General features: G+C 35.9%; 1 protein-coding gene across 1 annotated transcript in view; it reads right to left on the bottom strand.

Annotated features, from left to right (window-relative positions):
- The window catches only part of FSIP2 (fibrous sheath interacting protein 2), an 89554-nt gene extending 67431 nt beyond the window's left edge, over positions 1 to 22123 (bottom strand). The window contains exons 1-9 of the mRNA XM_058549382.1: positions 22025 to 22123; positions 21614 to 21739; positions 17748 to 17909; positions 17130 to 17219; positions 15831 to 15970; positions 14611 to 14752; positions 14012 to 14122; positions 6851 to 6977; positions 4332 to 4418 (exon numbers count right to left, since the gene is read on the bottom strand). Coding sequence (XP_058405365.1) covers positions 4332 to 4418; positions 6851 to 6977; positions 14012 to 14122; positions 14611 to 14752; positions 15831 to 15970; positions 17130 to 17219; positions 17748 to 17909; positions 21614 to 21739; positions 22025 to 22123 — 1084 coding nt within the window. The remainder of the gene's footprint in view (positions 1 to 4331; positions 4419 to 6850; positions 6978 to 14011; positions 14123 to 14610; positions 14753 to 15830; positions 15971 to 17129; positions 17220 to 17747; positions 17910 to 21613; positions 21740 to 22024) is intronic.
- Positions 22124 to 22403: the final 280 nt, after the last annotated feature.

Genomic DNA, 22403 nt, shown 5'->3' with positions numbered 1-22403 from the left:
AAGAAAAGAAAACCTCAGTTAATATCCCCCATGAACAAAGATGCAAAAATTATAAATAAAATAAATTGAATCTAACAATATATAATAAAGATAATGCATAATAATTATTTGAGATTTATCCCAAGGATGCAGGGTTGGTTGAACATTCAAAAATAAGTCAAAATAATTCACCACAGTAAGAGAAAAAAGGAGAAAATTTAGATGATTACCTCAAAGATGCAGGGGGAAATATACTAAACATTCAACATCTATTCATGATAAAACTTCTTAGTGAACCAGGAATATGAGGGTATGTCCTTCCTCCGATAAAAGCTACCTTCAAATTTCTAGAGTTAATATTCTAATTTATATTGATCACTTTCCTTTAAGTTTTGGAACAAGATTAGGATGTACACAGTCACCATTTTGTTCAACACTGTCCTGGAGGTCCTAGCCAGCAAGAAAAAGAAATTAAAGGTGAACCCAAATAAAATCCCAGCATACTATGTTGTAGAAATTGGAAAGCTAATTCTAAAATTTCTGTGGAAACGCAAAGGCCCTAGAATAACCAAATCAACCCAGAAAAACAACAAATGTTGAAGAACTCAAACTTCAAAATTTTAAGACTTATTATAAAGCTACAGTAATTAAGAGAATACAGTATTCATATAGAGACAAACAAGTAGATCAATAAAACAGAAGAGAATGTCTAGAAATAGGTCCCCATATATATGACAACTTAATCTTTTCAAAGATGCCAATGAAACTCAATGGTGTTAAAGCAAGTGAAATGTGTACAAGATAAGCTTGGTTAATCCTGTCTTCCCAGATAGCAAGGAAACTATAAAAAATTACTAGGGTTATGTCACAAAGGACTCAAGAGTTATCTTGAAGGGGCTCCCACTGGTCAGAGCTGTCACAATCTCAGCATTAATAAACACAGTAACAGCAATGTATTGAAGCACATCGAATTTATTTAAATCTGTGAATTCATAATGACACACAAAAAAACTAATTGCTCACCCTTGGAGGATGCTATTTAACAATTCATTACTTTGAAAACTGATAAATGATGGTAAAATATTAAACATGAGTTTGCTTTTCCCAAGTATCCTGTACCACAATGTAACTAAATAGTAGTCGAGGGGACGTTTCTTTTTATAGCAGTATTCCAGCAAATCTATGAAGAAGGAATAATAGAATTAAAATATCCCAATTTTGCAACCCAATTGATTCGTGGATCTAGGCCTTGAACATAAATGGCTCCTAACATCTCAAAGAGAAAGACAACAAGATATTATATACTTCCTGATGGAAAGACACACTGCCATCTATGAATCAGCCTTGCTAAGGAAATTGAACCTGAAAGTGTATAGATCTAACTAATACTTTACATGAAATACATAAAAAATTACATACATAACTACACCATATAGATGCAATCAGCAAAAGCTCAGCCTGTGACAAGCAACTGTTTCTCTAACAAATAAACCATAACTGAAAAAAAGAGGAGAGAAGGAGGGAGAGGGATATATAGAAAGAGAACCTATAGATTAGAAAAGACTCAAAAGACACAAACTGTTGCAAGGTATGTCAATGTAGATTCAAAATAACATCAAAATATTTTTGTGACATTTATGAGAGTATTGGAAAGTTGAATAGTGATTAAATATTTGGATACATTAAGGAATTATTAATTTGTGCAATGTGATAATGGTATTATGGTTATGCATTAAAAATAATCCTTATCTTTTAAATACATATTGACATATTGATAGATGAAATGATATTATGTGTGGGATATGCTTTAAAACAGTATGGCAGCAGGGAGAGGTTGAGGGTATAGACAAAACAAAATTGTCCATGAGTTGTTGGTGAAGTTGAATGATAGGCACATAAGGGTTCTGCAGGTTTTTTTGTTTGAAATGTTTCATAAGAAAAGCTAAAAAAAGTCATTAACAAAACTGTGGAAATATTTGCCACAAATAAAACAAAATATTAATGTCTTTGCCATATCAAAGAGAACTCATACAAATGGACTTCAAATAAAAAGTAACAAACCATGTAGAAAAAATGTAGAATTTTATTACCTTGAATTAAGAACTTCTGTACATCAAAAGATAAAAAGAAAGGATAGACACAAACCACAAATTGGAAGAAGATATTTGCTATACCATATATATGTACATAATAGATGAGTTTCTAGTATGACTAAAAAATCTTTCAAATCCATAAGAAAAAGAAAAACAACCCAGTAGGAAAACGGACAAGAGATTTGAAAAGATAATTTCTCAGAAGAGGAAACATGACCCAGAAATCCCATATCTAGGGATATAATCCCTAGAGAATCTCTTGTCCATGATTACCAGGAGATATATATGTACAAGAATGTTCAGTGCAATATTGTTCAAATAACAGATACATCCATCAGCAGAAAAACAGATGTATCAATTGTGGTATATTCACACAATGGGATAGGATTAGTAGCGAAATGAAGTAAAATGTCAGGTAACACATGATGAAACTTTTGAAACATAATTCTGAGTGTAAAAAGCAAGTCACATAAGACTGGATACAATATCATATCAATTACATTAAAATATCTTAATAATGGTATCTCTATATATGTCTATATGTAGTTTAAGGATACTCATCTACTAAATATATTATAAAAATAATGGTTATGATAATAAACAGGTTTGGATAGTAGTTCCCTTTGTGGGGGAAGGAGGTCTGCTTAAGGGAAATTTGGCAAAAAATATAAACTTGACAGTTTAAAGAAACTCAGTGAACACTAAAGGGAGAAAAAAAATCACAAAAACAAAGAAATCCACACTAAGACATATCATAATCAAATTGCAGAAAAATATCCCCCCCCAAAATCTTAACCACCAGAGGAAAATGTCACATTATTTATAGAGGATCAACAATTCAAATATTGCAGATATCTCATCAGAACCATAGAGAACACAATAAAGTGGAACAACAGTTTTAAAGTTCTGCAAAAAAAGATCTGTCAACTTACAAGTCTATATCAAGTGAAAATAGTATCATTCAGGAATGAAGGTAAAATAAAGACATTCTTAGATAAGGGAAATTAAAATAATTCACTTCCAGAAAATCTATTCTAAAAGAGATACTAAGGGAAGTTCTATCCCTTGGTGAAGAACTGAAGGAAAATGATACCAGAAGGAAACCTGGGATATCAGGAATTAAAGGGCAACCAAAATGATAACTATCTGAGTAAATATAATAGACTATGCTTATTCCATTATCTAAGTGGATGTTTGATGTATGTAGATGTAATACATAAGGCAACTATAGCGAAGGGGAGAGGGATAAGGAGACATATATAGTCATAAGGTTTCCACATTCCACTTAAAGTGGTAAAATATTTATTCATAGTTGATTGCAAAAAGCTAAGTAAATATATTGTTTATCTAGAACAATCACTAAAAAATCTGTACAAAGAGACAAAGTAAAAACAACAGCCATGGACAATTGGAAACCAAATTTTAAAAATACCATGTACAATAGTAATAAAAAAATGAAGAACTTATGTCTAAATTTAACACAACACATACAAGATCTCTATACTGAAAACCACAAAACAAGGACCAGCTAACCAAACAGAAAGAGATGTCATGTTTATGGATTGGAAGACCCTGTATAGTCAAGATTTCTTTTTCTCCTTAAATTAATCTATAGATTGATTTAACGTACTTCATTCAAAAATCCCAGCATATTTTTTGTAGACAAGCTGATTATAAAATTTATACGGAAAAGGCAAATGAATTAAAATAGTCATAAAAATTTTGAAGAAGAAAAATAAAGTTGGTAGAATTATACTACCTGATTTTAAGACAATAAAAAGCTACAATAATCAAGACAGCGCAGTATTGGCAAAGGGATAGACATATAGATAAATCAATGGAACAGAAAATGAAAAGGCAAGTCACAGACCAAGATAAAAGATTTTCAAATCACATATCTGAAAAAGAATTGTATTCAGAATATATAAATAACTCCCAAAACTCAACAGTAAGAAAACATTTTGAGCGTTATAAAAGTTATTTTGCAATTTGTTAGGTTTCACGTAATGTTCATTTAACAGCAATAGACCCTTCATTTAATTTTTCTAAAATGACGATATAATGTTAAGCTCAAAACACTAAATCAGTAACGAGATCAAATTCTGAAAGCAATAGAGGTTGTATCATTTTTGGTAAGCATCACTCTAAATTAGTCATTTGATAACAGAGGATTTATCTGCATTTAAGCAAAAGAGGCCATCCAAACTCAGTCTTTCCCCAAATTACTGTTTAGTATTCCTTATCACAATATTCAATTACCATATCCTCCTTTATTTGCTTTCTGGTCACCAACAGAATAAATTAACTTTATATCTTCAGAAAATTTTTTCTTCTTTGGAGAAGAAGCTAAAAGAAATATAAGAAAACATTTATTTTTAATAATGGTGATGACAGAATTACCCAAGAAAGACTATCTTTTCATGCCCAAGAGGAAGTGAACCACATGCTAATTTATTGTGGGATTGTGAGGAGGTATTGGAGAAGATGGAGAGAGGTGAAATGGGAGGAAAGACAATTACTCTTGAAATATTACCCCTTCAAGTGAAAAGATCTACTTGTAGGGACAGAATTTTCTTCTGGCAGAGAGAAAAGCTACACCCAGCTCAACTGTAACACGTCATTTCCTCTCTGTGGGGATGCTACCAACATAGCTACTGGCTGGAGACCCACTCCCCACAGTGACTACTGCAACTGCAATTCTTGGATGTGCCTCACAGCCTGGCATGAGCAAGTATATATATATATCCCTCCTTTGTGATCGAGTTCCTATTTCTAACCATCTAGGAGGGCAAAGGATCCTCACAGCACGTGTGCTCAACGGGTTTTCATTAGAGATGTAAAATGTGAGTGTGATCTGCCTCTCCACTGGAGCAGATTCACCTAATATTCCCTTCATCTCTCATTCTCTCTGTCCCTACGGAGGACGTCTACTTGGTGGAAGATGACAACAATACTGTAGAGGTATAATTCAATTTCATTTATGAAATGGATATTCTTCTGTCACTTTGATAATATAAATTAAATTCCTTTATATCCTACTTCTTCAAAAGAGGGGATCTGAGATAACAAATGTTTAAACTGTCTACTTGAAAGTCATTTCCTATTCAGTGAGAAAGTTAACAGTTGAAAACGTAGGGATATATATAGTTACTAAAGTGATTTCTTTTCTGAAGCATAAGATTGCTGTCATTATCTTAATGCGTTGCAGAGATTGAATTAGTCTATTCAGGAAACATATATTTAGAGTGTATGTGTGTATACACAGACACACCTGCATACATATAGTCCTAGGTGCTCTGTGGAACACAAAAGGTGAGAGTTACAATATCATGGGTGATTAAGATAGCAGGAAGTATGTAATAAGTATATTAAGAATGATACGAAGTACTATAGGGATTCAAGGGAGAGGGATCTTCAAGTTAGAGTTATTAAAAAAGACTTTATAGAGTGTCATTTACAGTGGAGCTTAAGGAATGGTAGGCTTTGGATAGATGGACAGTGAGCACATAATTCTAGGCTGAGAAAATTGGATAAAGAGAGGGATAAAAGTACGAAAGGTAACTTGTGTTTTAGGAATGGTCAGTAGTCTCATATGATTGGACAATGAAATAAACGGAGTGCTTACTATGAGCTAGAACTTTTGGGCTCTTTATGAGAATTATTTAGGAGTATTATCTTTGTTCTCAAATGATGAAACTGTGGCTTAACTGAGGTTAAGTAATGTATCCAAGCGGTTTATGTGGCTAGAAAAGAGTAAAGCAGGATTTGGACTTTGGCAGTTTTGCTCCAGAGCCTATACACATCACCCCTCAATCATAGCTGCTTTCCTCAAGGAGGTAGTGTGCAATAAAGTCAAAAAGTTAGGTTTGGGTTGGACTCTCTATGGTGAAGAATGGTTGCCTAAGAAGTCTGAGCTTCGTTTAAGAGCTAAGGGGATCTTTAAGTTTGGGGGCCAGGAGAAGAAATCATCAGAACAGAGTTTTAAGTGTAATTATGTAGCAGTGTAAAATACAGATTTGAGGTAGGTAAAAATAAGAGCCAATGGAGCCTAGTTGGTAATATTCTGGAATGACACAGGGAGGCTCTCATCTAGAAATGGGATTGAGACAGATAGGACTGATGGGATGCTATGATGATAACTGCATGGAAGATCATCGTGTTCTTTCCTGATACTGCACAGCCACAGCTAATTAAAACATGTCTACATTTTTGCGTTCTGGCCATGACATTTTAATTAATGTCATTAATTAATTTAATTTATTAAATCTCACTGTAGTCTTATAATGTCATAAATAAAAGGAAGCTGGTAGACATTGGGCATAGCCAAGTCACGACTTGATGTTCTTCCTTTAAACTTTCTTCCTTTCCTTCTTTTTTTCCTTCCTTTCTTCCCTTTGTTTTTTTCTGGCACTCTCTATTCTTTGTGGCTGGCAACATAGTAGAACACCACGTTGATATATAATAATAATTATCTTACACATAAGTTTTTAAAGCTTCAGTAGCAAAAAATACATTATTTTAAGTATAAAGAAGTTGGTTAGAACTGCAATATAGGCAAGCTTGTCTACTGAACCACTTGATAAGATTATTTTAGTTTGTTTTAATTTTTACATATATGTCTACTTTTCAATTTGAACTGTAATAGGGAAATGCTTAGAACCAGGCCTGGTACAAAGCAGGTAGCAAGTGTAAACAAACAGAGGTTTACAAAAATATTTTTACATAAATACATAGATAAGAACTTTCTACATAGCTACATCAGCTTTTAATGTTCTCACGTTCAAAATGTGTTCCATCTTGTCCTCTGTAATCAAATGTATTTTTTCTCATATCATCTCTCTTAAAGCCATTTTCTTGCAATTTTTGTAAATGATAAGCCATTTTTTTCTCTAGAAGGGCTTGTTTCTAAAATATTAAAGACAATATATTGGTTAATACCAACTTGCTATTTAGAAAGCACAACAAATATTTAAAATGTGACAGCATATAGTCATGCACTGCATGACAACATTTCAGTCAACAACAGACGGCATATACAGTGGTGGTCCCTAAGATTAGTACCATATAGCCTAGGTGTGTAGTAGGCTATACCATCTAGGTTTGTGTAGGTACACTCTATGTTATTCACACATCAACAAAATTGCCTAACAACATATTTCTCAGAATGTATCCCCGTCATTAAGCGACTCACGACTGTATTGAAAATGAATAGTCATTCATGTCTTGTGACTTGCAACGTTACACTGAGGGCACATTTGGGAGAGTAGTAAGGGATAAATTTCCATCTGTCGTCAAACATGAAGAATACATTTAACACAGATGCAATTTACCTCACTGCACACCTTCAGGGAACTAGTTTTAGATCAGATATGGTCTCTTAATCCATAGCTATCCTGGTAAATTTAGGCAATTTCTAAATCATCTTCAATTGGAGGATTCCTGAGTGATTTAACCAAGTCACTCAAGCCTACCATAGAGAAACATAACATAATACATGAAATTGACTTCCCTTTTGAATCTCTGGGCTAATACTAGAAACGAGATAACTGCACAAAAAAGAACCCCTGAAATCCTCAGAGGGCTCCCTACAGTATTCAGCAAGAAAATGGATAAGTAGGATGTGTGTGAGGAAACTACCAAAGGACACAGACAGGACAACCCTAAAGGACTAGCAAGAACAGTGCTTGGCACCCACCTATCATGCCTATTCTTACCAGCCACTCTAGAAAAATTTCATCAGTCACAGGGCATTGGGTAGAGTACAAAAATGAGTCTTGCCTCAGTATTGGGGAATAACTACTCCCAGATTAAACATAGCTCTAGCCCTATCTAACAAATCTTAAAAAGCAAGGCTTATAACAATCAAACTGTTTCCAAATAAAGTATCTACATCCAAGAAGAAAAGGTAAAGAACATGAAAATATTCAGCACCCAAAAAGTAAAATTCACAATATCTGGCATCCAATCAAACGATACCAAGTATATAAAGAATCAGAGAAATATGGCCCCAAAAATGAATAAATCAATCAATCAAAATTTATCCAGGGGCCGGCCCGGTGGCGCAAGCGGTTAAGTGCGCGCGCTCCGCTGCGGCGGCCCGGGGTTCGCTGGTTCGGATCCCGGGCGCGCACCGACGCACTGCTTGGTAAGCCATGCTGTGGCGGCGTCCCATATAAAGTGGAGGAGGATGGGCACGGATGTTAGCCCAGGGCCGTCTTCCTCAGCAAAAAAGGAGGAGGATTGGCGGATGTTAGCTCAGGGCTGATCTCCTCACAAAAAAAAAAAAAAAAAAAAAAAAAAAAAAAAAAAAAAATTTATCCATAAATGACACGTGTTAGAATTCAAGTTAAGAACATTAAAAAAGATAACATAACTGCATTCCATATATTTACAACATAAAGAAGAGACATGAAAGATATGAAAAGGACCAAAATCAGTTTTTTTTAATATGTGAGATGAGTAATACAATGGATGCATTAATAGCATAGTAGACATCGCAGAAGAAGAGATTAATTAACGTCTACTCAGGAACAGAAACCATCAAAAAGGAAACACTGAGAGAAAAAAACATTGCAAAATGTAAAGAGTATCAGCGAGATGTGGGACAAAATCCAGCAGTCTAATATATCTGTAGTGAGAGAGGGGGTATAAAAGAAATATTTGATAATAATGTCCACTATCATTGCTTCTATTCTACGTGCAATCAGGCAAGAAAAAGAAAAAGAAATAAAAAAGTATCCACCTTTATTCACAGACAATATGATCATTTATGTAGAATATCAGTTGGCATCTAGAAAAACACTACTAGAACTAACAAGTGATTTTAACAATACAAGGTACATGATGAATATAAAAAATTACTTTTCTATATACTATCAAATAATCGAAATTTGAAATAAAAAATGCAAATTATAATAGCATAAAAATTATGAAATACCTAAGGGTGATTCTATCAAAAGATGTGTAATACCTGTATACTTCAAAAGTACATAACATTGATAAGAAAAATTAAAGGAACCTAAATAAAGAGAAACACATATTTGGTTCATGAGTTGGAAAACTCAATACAGTCATGTACCACAAAAGGATGTTTCGGTCAATGACAGACTGCAAATACGACAGTGGTCCTATAAGATTAGACTATGCTACAACCCATATAGCCTAGATGTGTAGTAGGCTATACTATCCAGGTTTGTGTAAGTACACTCTACGATGTTCACACACTGATGAAATTGCCTAATGATGCATCTCTCATAACATATCCCCATCATTAAGTAATGTATGACGATATTATCAAGAGATCAACTGTGCCCAAACTGACCTATAGAGTCAACACAATTCCAATCAAAATCTCTGTAAGATTTCTTGGTAAAAATTAACAAGCTGATTCTAAAATACATATGAAAATGTAAAGGGCTTAGGTTAGCCAAAACAACTTTGAAATAGAAGAAGAAAGTTGGAAGCACTACTGATTTAAGGAATTATTGGGATAGGTTCAAGATGGTAGTGTAGGAAGATCCTGAACACACCTCCTCCCGTGGACATAACAAATATATAGCTACAAATGTAACAAATCCCTCTGAAAAGAACCTGAGAACTAACTGAACACCTGCTCCACAACAAAGAATAAAAGGACCACATCGAGACAGGTAGGAGAGGCAGAGACATGCTCTTGCCAAAAGTCCCATCCCTGGCATGGTGACCCACAATTGGGAGGATCTCAAAAAAACCAAATAAGCTCCATTTAGTACTTCCCTCTTAGACCTGCTTTTGCTGCATCCCAAAGATTTTGGTACATCATATTTCTGTTTTCATTTGTCTCTAGGTATTTTTTGATTTCTTCAATGACCCATTGGTCGTTCAGTAGCATATTATTTAATCTCCACATTTTTGTGCCTTTTCCAGTTTTCTTCTTATAATTAAAAAGTTTCATACTATTGTGATCAGAGAAGATGCAAGCATCCACTTATGATGAAAACACAGTGGATACAGAAGGAATGTACATAAACAAAGTGGATACAGAAGGAATGTACATAAACATAATAAAGGCTATACATGAAAAACCCACAGCTAACATCATAGTCAATGGTGAAAAGCGGAAAGCTTTTCCTCTAAGATCAAGAACAAGACAAAGATGCCCACTCTCATCACTTTTATTCAAAATAGTATTGGAAGTCCTAGCCACAGCAATTAGGCAAGAAAAAGAAATAAAAGTCATCCAAATCAGGAAAGAAGAACTAAAACTGGCACTATTCGCAGATGATATAAAACTATCCATAGAAAACCCAAAAACTTCACCAAAAAACTGTTAGAATAAATGAATTCAGTAAATTATCAGGATACAAATCAATATACAGAAACCTGTGGCATTTCTATACACTAATAACAAACTATCAGAAAGAGAAATTAAGAAAATAATTTACAATTGCATCAAAAAGAATAAATTACCTTGGAATAAATTTAACCAAGGAGGCAAAAGACCTGTACATTGAAAACTATAGGACACTGATGAAAAAAATTGAAGACACAAATAAATGGAAAGATATTCCATGCTCATGGACTCAAAGAATTAATAATGTTAAAATGTCCATACTGGGCCAGCCCAGTGGCGTAGCAGTTAAATTCACATGCTCCACTTCAGTGGCCTGGGGTTCACAGGTTCGGATCCTGGGTGCGGACTTACGCATTGCTTATCAAGCCATGCTGTAGTGGCATCCCACATATAAAATGGAGGAAGATGGGCACAGATGTTAGCTCAGGGCCAATCCTCAGCAAAAAGAGGAGGATTGGCAATGGACACTAGCTCTGGGCTAATCTTCCTCACCAAAAAAAAACAGAAAAACAAGTCCATACTACCAAAAGCAATCTACAGATTCAATGCAATCTCCATCAAAATTCCAATGGAATTTTTCACAGAACTAGAACAAATAATTCTAAAATTTGTATGGAACCACAAAAGAGCCCAGATAGCCAAAGCAATCTTGACAAAGAAGAACAAAGCTGGAGGTATAAAGCTCCCTGATTTCAAACTATACTACAAATCTATAGTAATCAAAACAGTATGATATTGGCATGAAAACAGACACACAGATAGATGGAACAGAATCGAGAGTCCAGAATTAAACCCACACATATATGGACAATTAATTTATGACAAAAAAGCCAAGAACATACAATGGACAAAGGACAGTCTCTTCAATAAATGGTGTTGGGAAAACTGACAGCCACACGCAAAAGAATGAAATTAGACCATTGTCTTACACCATACACAAAAATTAATTTAAAATGGATTAAAGACTCGAATGTAAGACCTGAAACCACAAAATTCCTAGAAGAAAACATAGACAGTAAGCTCCTTGATATCCATCTTAGTGATAATTTTGTGGATCTGACAAAGGCAAGAGAAACAAAAGCAAAAATAAACAAATGGGCCTACAACAAACTAAAAAGCTTCTGCACAGTGAAGGAAGCCAACATCAAAACAAAAAGGCAACCTACTGAATGGGAAAAGCTATTTGCAAATCACACATATGACAAGGAGTTAATATTCAAAATATATAAAGAACTCACACAACTCAATAACAAAAAATCAAACAACCCAATTAAAAAACGGGAATAGGATCTAAAGGGACATTTTTCCAAAGAAGACAGACAGATGGTCAGCGGGCATGTGAAAAGATGTTCAATATCACGAATTATTAGGGAAATGCAAATCAAAACCTCGAGGTATCACCTCATACCTGTTAGAATGGCTATTATTGAAAGGACAAGAAATAATTAAGTGTTGTTGAGGATATAGACAAAAGGGAACATTCATACACTGTTGGTGGAAATGTAAATTCATGCAGCCACTATAGGAAACAGTATGGAAATTCCTCAAAAAATTAAGAATACAGCTACCATATGACCCAGCTGTCCCACTTCTGGGTATATATCTGAAGAATACAAAAACACTAATTTGAAAAGATATATGCACCACTATGTTCACTGTAGCATTATTTACAATAGCCAATATATGGAAACAACTTAAGTGTCCACTGATGGATGAACGGATAAAGATGATGTGGTATATATATACAATGGAATAGTACTCAGTCGTAAAAAAGAATGAAATCTTGCCATTTGTGACAACATGGATGCACCTTAAGAGTATTATGCTAAGTGAAATAAGTCAGATGGAGAAAGACAAATACCATATGATTTCACTCATATGTGGAATCTAAAACAAACAAAACAATAAACAAACAAAATAAAACCAAAAACAAACTCAGAAACAGAACAGACTGGTAGTTACCAGAGGGGAACAAGGTTGGGGGGTGGACAAAATGAGTGAAGGAGGTCAATTGTACGGTGATGGATGGTAGCTACACTTTTGGTGGTGATCACCTTGTAGTGTATACAGATGTCGAATTATAATGTTGCACACCTGAAACTTTTATAATGTTATATACAAATTTTACCTCAATAAAAAAATAAAAAATTATTAAAAGTACAATAATCAAGACATTATAATAGATAAATAGGTCAAAGAGCAGAAAAGAGTCCAAAAATGGACTGATACAACTGATTTTTAACAAAGATGCAAAGGCAAAATCTTTTAAAGATTTTTATAACGGTAATTTAAGCATATATTTTGGAGTAAAAATATGCATAATGTCAAATCTGAAAGAAAGATAAAAATATTAAGAAACACACAAAAGAATTGAAAACCTTTCATATTAGAACGTGATTCAAAAAAGACAATTTAGAAAAACTCCATTGGAAATATCAATAATTTGAACAGCTGTCATTAACATGGCTCAAGCAACCTACACGTCTACATCAGTGGTCATGTCTAACAGGCACCCCTAGTGCCAGAATTTGATCCACTGCACTAGTTGCCACTAAAATTGGCTGGGACTCCTTGAAGAGTAATTGTTATCAGGCAAAAAGTAAGAGGAAACTTGGGGCATTGTGTTGCTCCCCAAAAACAAAGATACTTTCAGAGATGTCTGAAAGCAAAAGAGGCCAACTTGCAGAGAACTCCCACCGAAAAAGAGTAGTGCAAATTGAATATTAGAGAATAATAATTACAGTCAATTGGAATAAGCTGAGCTTGCCATATGACCAGTGAGTCCCTGATGATACTACAAGGTACATGTAACAAAAGTAGAACAAAAGATTATCGTGCATATTTAAATTTCCAATATTTAAAAGAAGTTGCTATATAGCAGTATACACCAATATAACCAAATTATGTAACTCTTACACTGACATCTAGGTTTGTCAACAATACACCACCTGAAATGATTATTTAGAATGAGACCAACATTTATTGACATGAAAAGTTGTCAATGTTATTTTATTACATGAAAAAGCAATTTACAAAACAATCTGTAAGGTATAAAAACAAGAATTTATTTATTTATTGGCATAATAAATATTCATAGAAATATTATGCAAATGTGTGTGTTTGTGTGTGTGTATGTAGTCGTGTGTACCAATAAGTTAACAGGATGGTGTTGGGATTATAAATTATTTCCCTTTCTCTTTATACTGATTTACACTCTAAATCATAAAATATGTATTATTTAAAATTAAAAACAATTATTCTAAAAAATTAACTGGTGGGGAAAATTGAGAAATTTTCCAATAAATCTGATTCTAAGAAAAATTTAATCAGTTATGTCATTTTTTGTTTAGGAATTACAAGTATATTTACGGTGTGAGATAAAGTCAAAAGCAGTTATACCAGATAATAGGGAGGCACTTTCTATATTATAGTCAGAAAATAATATGGCCAAAATACAGTAAAAAATTTTATAACTTTCAGTCTTGTGTAATGCATATCATTTGGGGTAACTAGTCCATCATCACCTCACAAAGCGTACTTTCAAAAATCAAAAGTAGCAAAAGCTTCATCTCAAACAGCCCAAGTTAGAGGTTAAAGCTCACCCTACCTTCCTGTCACTCTCTTCTCTGCTTCTACGCCGTTGTTCCTCTATCCTAGCTTCCCTTCTAACATCTTCTCCAATCCTTGTCAGAAGTAACATCTCTTTTGTCTTCCATTCCTAGAGAGCACAATGTTACTGTACAGTATGGGTTCACAATAAACTTTTGTAGTTTGTCCACCACCAACAAACAAATTAAAACAAGTTAAGGCCTAACAGAAATCAGGTCAAGCATAACGCAAGTCATACATTGGTTTTAGAATGGGCTTTCTGTACTGCACTCCTATTAGGAATACAAGCATGATTATTTTTTACTAAACCTAAATTTAAAATTTTTTCCTCCCCACACTGAGGACTATAGGAGAATTAAATAGTGTGTAGTGTCTTTCACAATCATCTCTTTAAGAGCAGATATTGGCTCATACATATAGTTTGTGGTATCAGCTTCATTATTTTATGTAGCAACTTGTATATTACAGCTGTGAAGAGGGACTAATATGGGTAATTATTTAGACCTGAAATGACTTCAAGAAGCATGATGGACAGCTAAAATTATTTACAAGTGAATCAACTGTACACAATTTTTCTCTCAATTTGTTATCTCTCACCTCTTCAATTTTTCGACGAAGAATCAGTTTTCTTCTTGTGTGTTCCCGCTGTTGTCTTTCTTCTCTATCCATCCGGAGTAGGCGCTGCTCTTCTGCTGTGTGCTCAAGTTGTTCTAATTCCCTACTTATCATATCCAAATACCTAAGTAAAAGTGCAAATATAAGTAAAGGTGAATTGGGTGTTTCCCTTTTGATGGCATCATCTGCTTTGACATTCCCAAACCACCTCCTTGCTTGCCTTTTATTTCCTGAACTACAGGAATTTGACAGTTTTTCTATCAGTTCTGTTCATGGACCTTTAAGCCAGCCTGACCCACCAACTCACCATATTTTTTTCATCATACAGGTCTCCCTACTATATAAGCATCTGTTTTTATGGCCAAGACAATGGTAAAACATGGAGCAGACTGATTAAAACATTTTGCACAATAAGTATTCATAACTCAGTAGGTTTAGGAATATGAAATTATAAAAAAGGCTAAAATAACTGAAACATTGACTTCAAATCTGGAAAAAAACACATCTGAATCTCCTAAGAAAAATATATCTACTGAGTCCCTTGTAACTTACAAGGCCTTGAACAAATCTTCCATCTATAGTCTGGGTCTCTGGCATGTCAATATATATCATGGAACTACCAGTCCCTCACCTTAATGAAGGAGGAAGAAAAAGACTATAACATCCCTTCACTTCTTAAGTAATGGCCTTGACCACAGAATGGTCATGATTGAATGTAAGCAGGTAATATCTGAAGGGCTTATGAAGTTTTTTTAGAGATAATGTATATTTGTATTGGCAGTAGATAAAGTTATATCGAACCTCCTTTTTTGACTTTGCACTAATTTCCTCAAACTTAATGCTATCAGCCCTTCAAGATAAATTTAAAAACCCACTGTGAGAGGGATATGCTAAAGATACTTTCCCTTTGTCTCTTGCTGTAGGAAGGATTTTGGATCTGGTTTGTTCTTTGGTCATCAGTTTGGATTACCTCTTGGACTCCCAGCAACCCTGTCTTCCCTGGTAGAAATTCCTCTTCATAGCACCATAGTTCCCAATTCCTGTACCTCTTGTTCTCCCTTCCTCTCCTTACTGAGGGCAATAGTGGAGTTAAATAGTGTCTAGTACTTTTTAAAAAATCCTACCTTCAATTCTTTCCAGTATTTTCCATCTTCTTTGAGTCTACAATATATACACAAAATATGCATTACCTTCAACCTTACCTGTGTCTTATTAGTCGTTCCTGGTCCTTAATAGATTGGGTGCCCTCCTGTAACAACCAATTTTGGAACTGTGCAACATCACAATGTCGAGGTATGTGACTATTTTCCTGTAGTTTATTTACTTGTTTTGCAAGCATTTTCTATTAAAAAAAAAGTGTGCATGTATCATATATATGTATATGTGTGTGTGTATATATATATATATATATATATATATATATATATATATATACACACACAATGTTTTTTTAAATTTCCCAGAAATAAAGCTGTCCTTTGATATACCTTTTTATATTTAGTGTTTGGTAAAATTTCTATACTTTGTAAATAGCTAATTCTGTTTAAATGCATTTAAATCTGTTTTGAATCCATCACAGACATGAACCAAAATAAAGATTTCTCTCTCTGAAAATAAAATATAAATATTTCATAAAATATTTATTTTATATTTCATGAATATAATATATTCATAAAATACATATTTCAAAAAAATAAATATTTATCTACCCATTCTGAAGAAATCAAATGAAAATATGGAAGAAGTGGAGGCATAGAGGGGGATCTGGGGGAAAATACAGAACAAGTATAGGGAAGTCATTCTCATTTCTCTACAACTCTCTTAACCTTAGAAATAAATTTGTAAAAGTACACATACACATACCTTTCTCATTTTTATCCAATTCTCGACCCTAAAACTCGAATTCATTAACACACATGTAAGCGCATGCACGCACACACACACACACACACTCTCACACAAACTTTGAGTTAAAAACTGAAAGGAAGTCACTATCTGTATTCACTCACTCTACACTAAATCACTCCACTTCACCTTTTAGAACAACATTTTTTACTAGATAAACACAGCTGCATGCGTGTGGGTACAAACACACAGTGTACTTGTTCTTTGAGTCACCTCCAGGACATTATAACTATTCATACTTTTCCTCTCCTGTTACTCAAGCTGTTTTGGGTTCCAGCTTAAGAATCTTGCTGCCAAATTAGACTCTTCCTGTTGACCCTAGCTCAGGTAGAAGGGACACATCTGAATAGCAATTTATTTACTACATTAGACCAGCTACCACTGGCATATTAATAGATGACCTGGTCCCTTTTCCTTTCTTGGCCCAATATAGCAACCTCAAAATATTATTTATTCCTGCTCTAAATTTTCATTTGGAAAAATTATTTAGTTTGTCAAAATTAAAGGTAAAAATATTATAAGAGAATACTTTGCATACAAACAAACCTTTCTTCCAAACCCTATTTAAAGAAACCAAATTTAAGTATGTAACTTACTTGTTCTCTTATATAGTTTCTTTCAAAGTCTAATTTTAAGCTGGTAAGATATTGCCTGTACTTATTCAGTTCCTTCAAGGTACATACAATCTAAAAAAAAATAACAACAACAAAAATATATAAATACAAATATTTAAAAATCATAGCAATCACTTCCCAGAGGAAAAATAGTAATAATATACCATTTGGTAACATTTTGGCATCAAGAGTAATAAATTGTTAACAATTTTGTAAGAAGTATCTCTCTACAATTGTTAATCAACAGGAAATTTTTATCCCAATAACATTACTTTATTAATATGAATTATGCCATGATAAGGAATTTGGTACACACAATTGAAGTTATTAAAATAAAATACCAATGTAATAATAAAGTTCAACCCCCAAAAAGAACAGTAGTCTATCAGGATTCTATCAGGCTGATTTTGCTAAAAGAAGAAGTTGTTGCATATAGAAACAACTGTCGTCTGATTCCTCGTGCCCTAAATACTGAACAATTTATGGAATTTCCCATTAAGTATCTCTCATGGCCAAGTTAAAGGCGCCTCTAGTGAGGTACAGAAGGAAGCTTATATCCAGTCTTGGTTTTCAATGATTAAAAAATCATCTTCAACTCACTTTATTATTGCTGGTGATGTAGCCACCTTTCTTTAATCTCCTCAGGATATCTTTGCGCTTATAGTACCCTCTTAAATGTGGATCATGGAGACTTCTATACTGGTTTTCCAAAAGTCGACAGTAAGGATCAGTCAGGTTAAAGCCATAAGAAGGCCGAAAAAGCTGCAAACGCAGATTTAAAAATATTATAAATATAAAATTAATGAATGGCACTTTTAAATATCACCCTATTGAAATGACTAGACTGTTCATTGAAAATAAAGCATGTAAGAAGAATGTGAAGAGGGGAAAAACTAGCAACAGAAAGATGTGGATTGGGCAACATTAATTGCTTATCCCTACCTCTTTTCCCACTGACCTGAATTATTCTAAAAACCCACCCTCACTCAATTAATTCCTCCCCGATCGCCATCAGTTCTTGGCCCTGAGCCAAAGAAGAAAGGCGCAAAGGAAAAGAAAGAATAGGATAAAATTTGTTTTAATGTATGAAGCTAATGCTAAGATTCTCCCTTTTCCTCCTCCCTTTTCCAGGTCAAGGCACTGTGTTCAAAAGATGAAGGGACAATATTAATTATGATTATTGTATCTCAATAATCTGAAAATGAAGAAAAACAGAAAATTTTTTCACCAAGATTCATAGAAACAACTTTAACAAAACATAGCAGAAGTAAAACTCAGATGTTAAGGATGATGAAACCCAACGATCTCGGAGTGCTACAGTCAGGAAAAAAAATTCAAGGTCTATGAAGTCAACATATGGAAGAACCAATTATAAAGGATATTGATAGGGACTGAGGTTTCTCCATATGTGTAAAGACCAAATACAACCTTACGCAATAGCCATTAACATATAAAAGGAGGAAAATACCAGCTAATAGTCATGTTTCTACATCTGTTACTTTAGAAGAAACAGCTGAATTATTTAATTTCATTTGTTAAGTTAAAACATTACCCAAAGAGGTTTTTTTTTCGTGTGAGTTCTTAGTCCACTTTTCAATAGCAGGATAATGCTAATGGGTCATGGGAGAACCTCTGAAAGGGAAAAAGTGGAGGATCGAAATAGGTGGGGAAGTTGTCCCAATGTAGCCTTTACCTTCTTTTTTTGCTTTCCTTTAAGTTTTCTCGGCCAGAACAAGAGAATTTTTGGTGTAAAGTAATGCTGAAGCAGGAATTGGCTCAAGTGAAAGACAACTGGAATGTGTGGGAGATGTGGCACACCTGAGAGCACCTGATGGGTTGCAGGCACCCAGTTCAATTTATAAGACCCCATCCATTGCGCACCAGTCCAGACCTGTCTGCAGGTACCAATTTGTGACCTCTGCGTTCAGTACGTCAGCAGCCACCTCAGTCAGATTCTGAATACCAAGAAGCTTGGCTGGGTGGGACCCTAAAAGGAACTCAAGGCAGGTGGGGGGATGCTTCATCTGTGGGCAAAGGTGCAGACTTGGTGGAACCTGATAGGATTCTGGCTTTCCTTTTCCATTTAAAGCCTTCCTTGGTAAGTTTCTGACCTCTTGCTTAACACCAGACTTCAATCACTTCCAAGGGGGCTAAATCATAAAGCGGAATTTCCTGATTACCCATGCTTCCCTGAGAAGGCAAAGAAAAGAATCTTATAGGGCAATGTTTTGAATTCAGTGAGACCAGATATGAAGCCTTTCTCTTTCCTGAAAAGGAAACAATCAACAATCATGAGTCAAGGAGTGGACTGATCATTTCTTTTAGATGCTGACATTTAGCTGTCAACTTCTTTTAGCTGTTGACTTTTAGCTGTGTTGGCATATGTTTCTCAAGACCAAACCAAGGCTACTGATCTGTAAACAAAGAACACCTTTTTAAAAAATGCATTCATTACAGCCAGGGTAACTCCTCTGTTGTCAATTAAAATAATTCGTTTCCCTTTAAAAAAAAAACAACTAAAAGTGTAAATATAAAGCATTACTTCATTGAGGAGATTGTATTGAAAGAAAAAGAAATCTCACAAAGTCAGTCTTTAGGGAAATAGTCTGGTGCCTAATTACGATTCAATGAAGACAGTTTTTGGGGGGAATGAATGTAATAAAGAATAGAGAGAACATCTTTTTAAAAAGTAGTTGACAAGTGAATTAATATTTGACAGATAAAACGGTAATACAACAAACAATATATCTGAAGAAGCAGACAAAAGAGAGGGCTAAGTCTACACACTAAAAACGAGGGATACAGGTTTCCAGCCTGCCTTAGGAAAGCTAGTTTGTGTGGATGTGACTCAGTCAAATTGTGTGATGTTAAACGTATTTTTAGTTAGCTTGCACTATTCTAGCAGAACAGATTTTTTTTTAAAAGGGAAGTTGCATATTTTCTAGAAACAAAATTTACTTTAAGAAATCATGTTTAGGGCCGGCCCCGTGGCTTAGCGGTTGAGTGCGCATGCTCCGCTGCTGGCGGCCCAGGTTCGGATCTGGACGTGCACCCAGGCACCACTTCTCCGGCCATGCTGAGGCCGCGTCCCATATACAGCAACTAGAAGGATGTGCAACTATGACATACAACTATCTACTGGGGCTTTGGGCGGCGGGGGCGGGGAAGGAGGAGGATTGGCAATGGATGTTAGCTCAGAGCTGGTCTTCCTCAGCAAAAAGAGGAGGATTAGCATGGATGTTAGCTCAGGGCTGATCTTCCTCAAAAAAAAATAAAAAAAATAAATAAAAATAAAAAAAAGAAACACATAAAAAAAAAAAGAAATCATGTTTATTAGGCAAGTACCCAATACCAAGAGGCCCTACTCATTTCTGATGACATCACAGACAGTAGAAGGATAAGGGGGTCACTCAGAATTCATTCTTGTAGAATTTTTTGCCATCTTGATCAAAGCAACCACTCCAAAAGAATGTAGTGAACCTCCTTCAGCATTAGTTACCGAGTCGAGGTCTGGGGAGTTTGAGGGTGGGAGTAGCATTGAGGACTAAAAACATGCAAGGGTTTGAGGGAAGTACACACTATAACCCAGTATAGTTTAAATTATAAAATTATAATTATAAAATTACAGTCTTGAGTAAAATTATATAAACCAATGGCAAGAAAATTTCTAAGGAAATATAAGCTAATTGGGGGCTGTGATAGTTCAGAAAGAATCTTGAAATATGAATCAAATTCATAGATTGAGGGGAAGAAGAAAGGGTATGCCAGGTTTGGGAGGCAAGATGAACAAAGGCACAGAAATATGAACATGGTATGTGTGAGCAGATATGTAAGACCCCAACTGGAAGGAGCTGAGGCTCTGGATCCAAGAAAAGACTAGAGGGGGAGGCTGTGGCAAATCACAGAGTCTCCTCAGAGAAGCAGAGCCTTCTTCCATTAAAGTGAGGTTAAAATACCAAACATGGTAATTCATTTCAACTTCACTTTGTTCTTACTTTGTGTGTGAAACAGAATTCAACTCAAAACAAAATCATAGAGAAGTGTTCTGTAAAAGAGTTTTGTCCAAGTTATTATTGGTTAAAATCATAACATAATTAAATGCCAGCCAGCACCCATAACCTCCCACCTTTCAACCAAGCATGTTTCTAAGAAAATAAAAATCTCACTAAATGGGTATATATGAAGTATTATAAAGAAAAGTTAATATGGATCCATTAATTATAAATTAAGACAGAACTAAGAATCTAAACTTTCTAGCCCATGATTCTGTTCAAACCATACTAGATGAAGTTGCTGGGTATGCATCCTAGACAATACCTCACGTTAGATGTGGGTTTGATTATTTTTTTCCTGTGAGTGTTAGCGCCAATTCCCTTAACGCACTCTGTATGATGTAGCGCCTGAATTTACCAGCAAGTGGAAAGGGGCAAAGAAAACCAACGTAATACAATGAAAAATTACTTTACCTTTTCACTTAACTTTGTAGTGTAGTACAAAGTATTGCTTCCTGGGATCACAGGCAGCTTGACCCCAAGAGGCAGATCCAGCAGCTGAGCCGCTCCGACCCCGGGCAAGTGGGTTTTGTGCGCGCCCTGTCAGATGCAATCGGAGAGTCTTGTCCTTCCTTTGGGGTACTACTCCTTTAGTTTGGGCCCATCTACTCCTACCCCAGCCGGACAACTAGGGTTGACGGGTCCCGCCCCGCCACACAGCCCTGAAGACCCCCGCTTCCAGCGTCAGCAGCTCTCTCCCGCCGCCGGGCGCGCCGCGCGAGGGCGCCAGGAGCCCGCCCGTTGGGACCCGCGCGACCCCCGGGCCCTCCCCGCCCCTCCCCAGCCGCCGGCGGCGCAGGACGACCCCGACGCCGGGCCACTCACGTCGCCGCACTGCTGGCTGTCGGCGGCCAGGCTGCTGGTGGCCGTCTTGGACGCGGCGACGTTGGCAGCCTTGGAGCAGGCGCTGAGGTACAGCTCCATGGCGGGCCCGGGCCCCCCGGCCCCCGCCGCCCGCGCCTCTCGCCTGCCCTCGCACCCCCTCCGTCGTCGTCCCTCGGTCCCGACCGGACCGGGAATGGCCAGTACCCGCCGCCGAGGCCCCGCCCTCGCGGCGTTCCGGCTCCGAACGCGGGGCCCCGCGCTCACAGGTGGGGAAATCCGTCCTGGGGGCCTGCCCTAAAGGGGTCCACAGTCCAAACAGCATCTCTGTCTCCAACCAACACCCCTCAGTCAAACCAAACCCGAATCAAAACGCCCAAGG

Source organism: Diceros bicornis, chromosome 10 (assembly GCF_020826845.1).
Source record: "Diceros bicornis minor isolate mBicDic1 chromosome 10, mDicBic1.mat.cur, whole genome shotgun sequence".
Lineage (NCBI taxonomy): Eukaryota > Metazoa > Chordata > Mammalia > Perissodactyla > Rhinocerotidae > Diceros > Diceros bicornis.
This window is presented reverse-complemented; position numbering and strand designations above follow the sequence as displayed.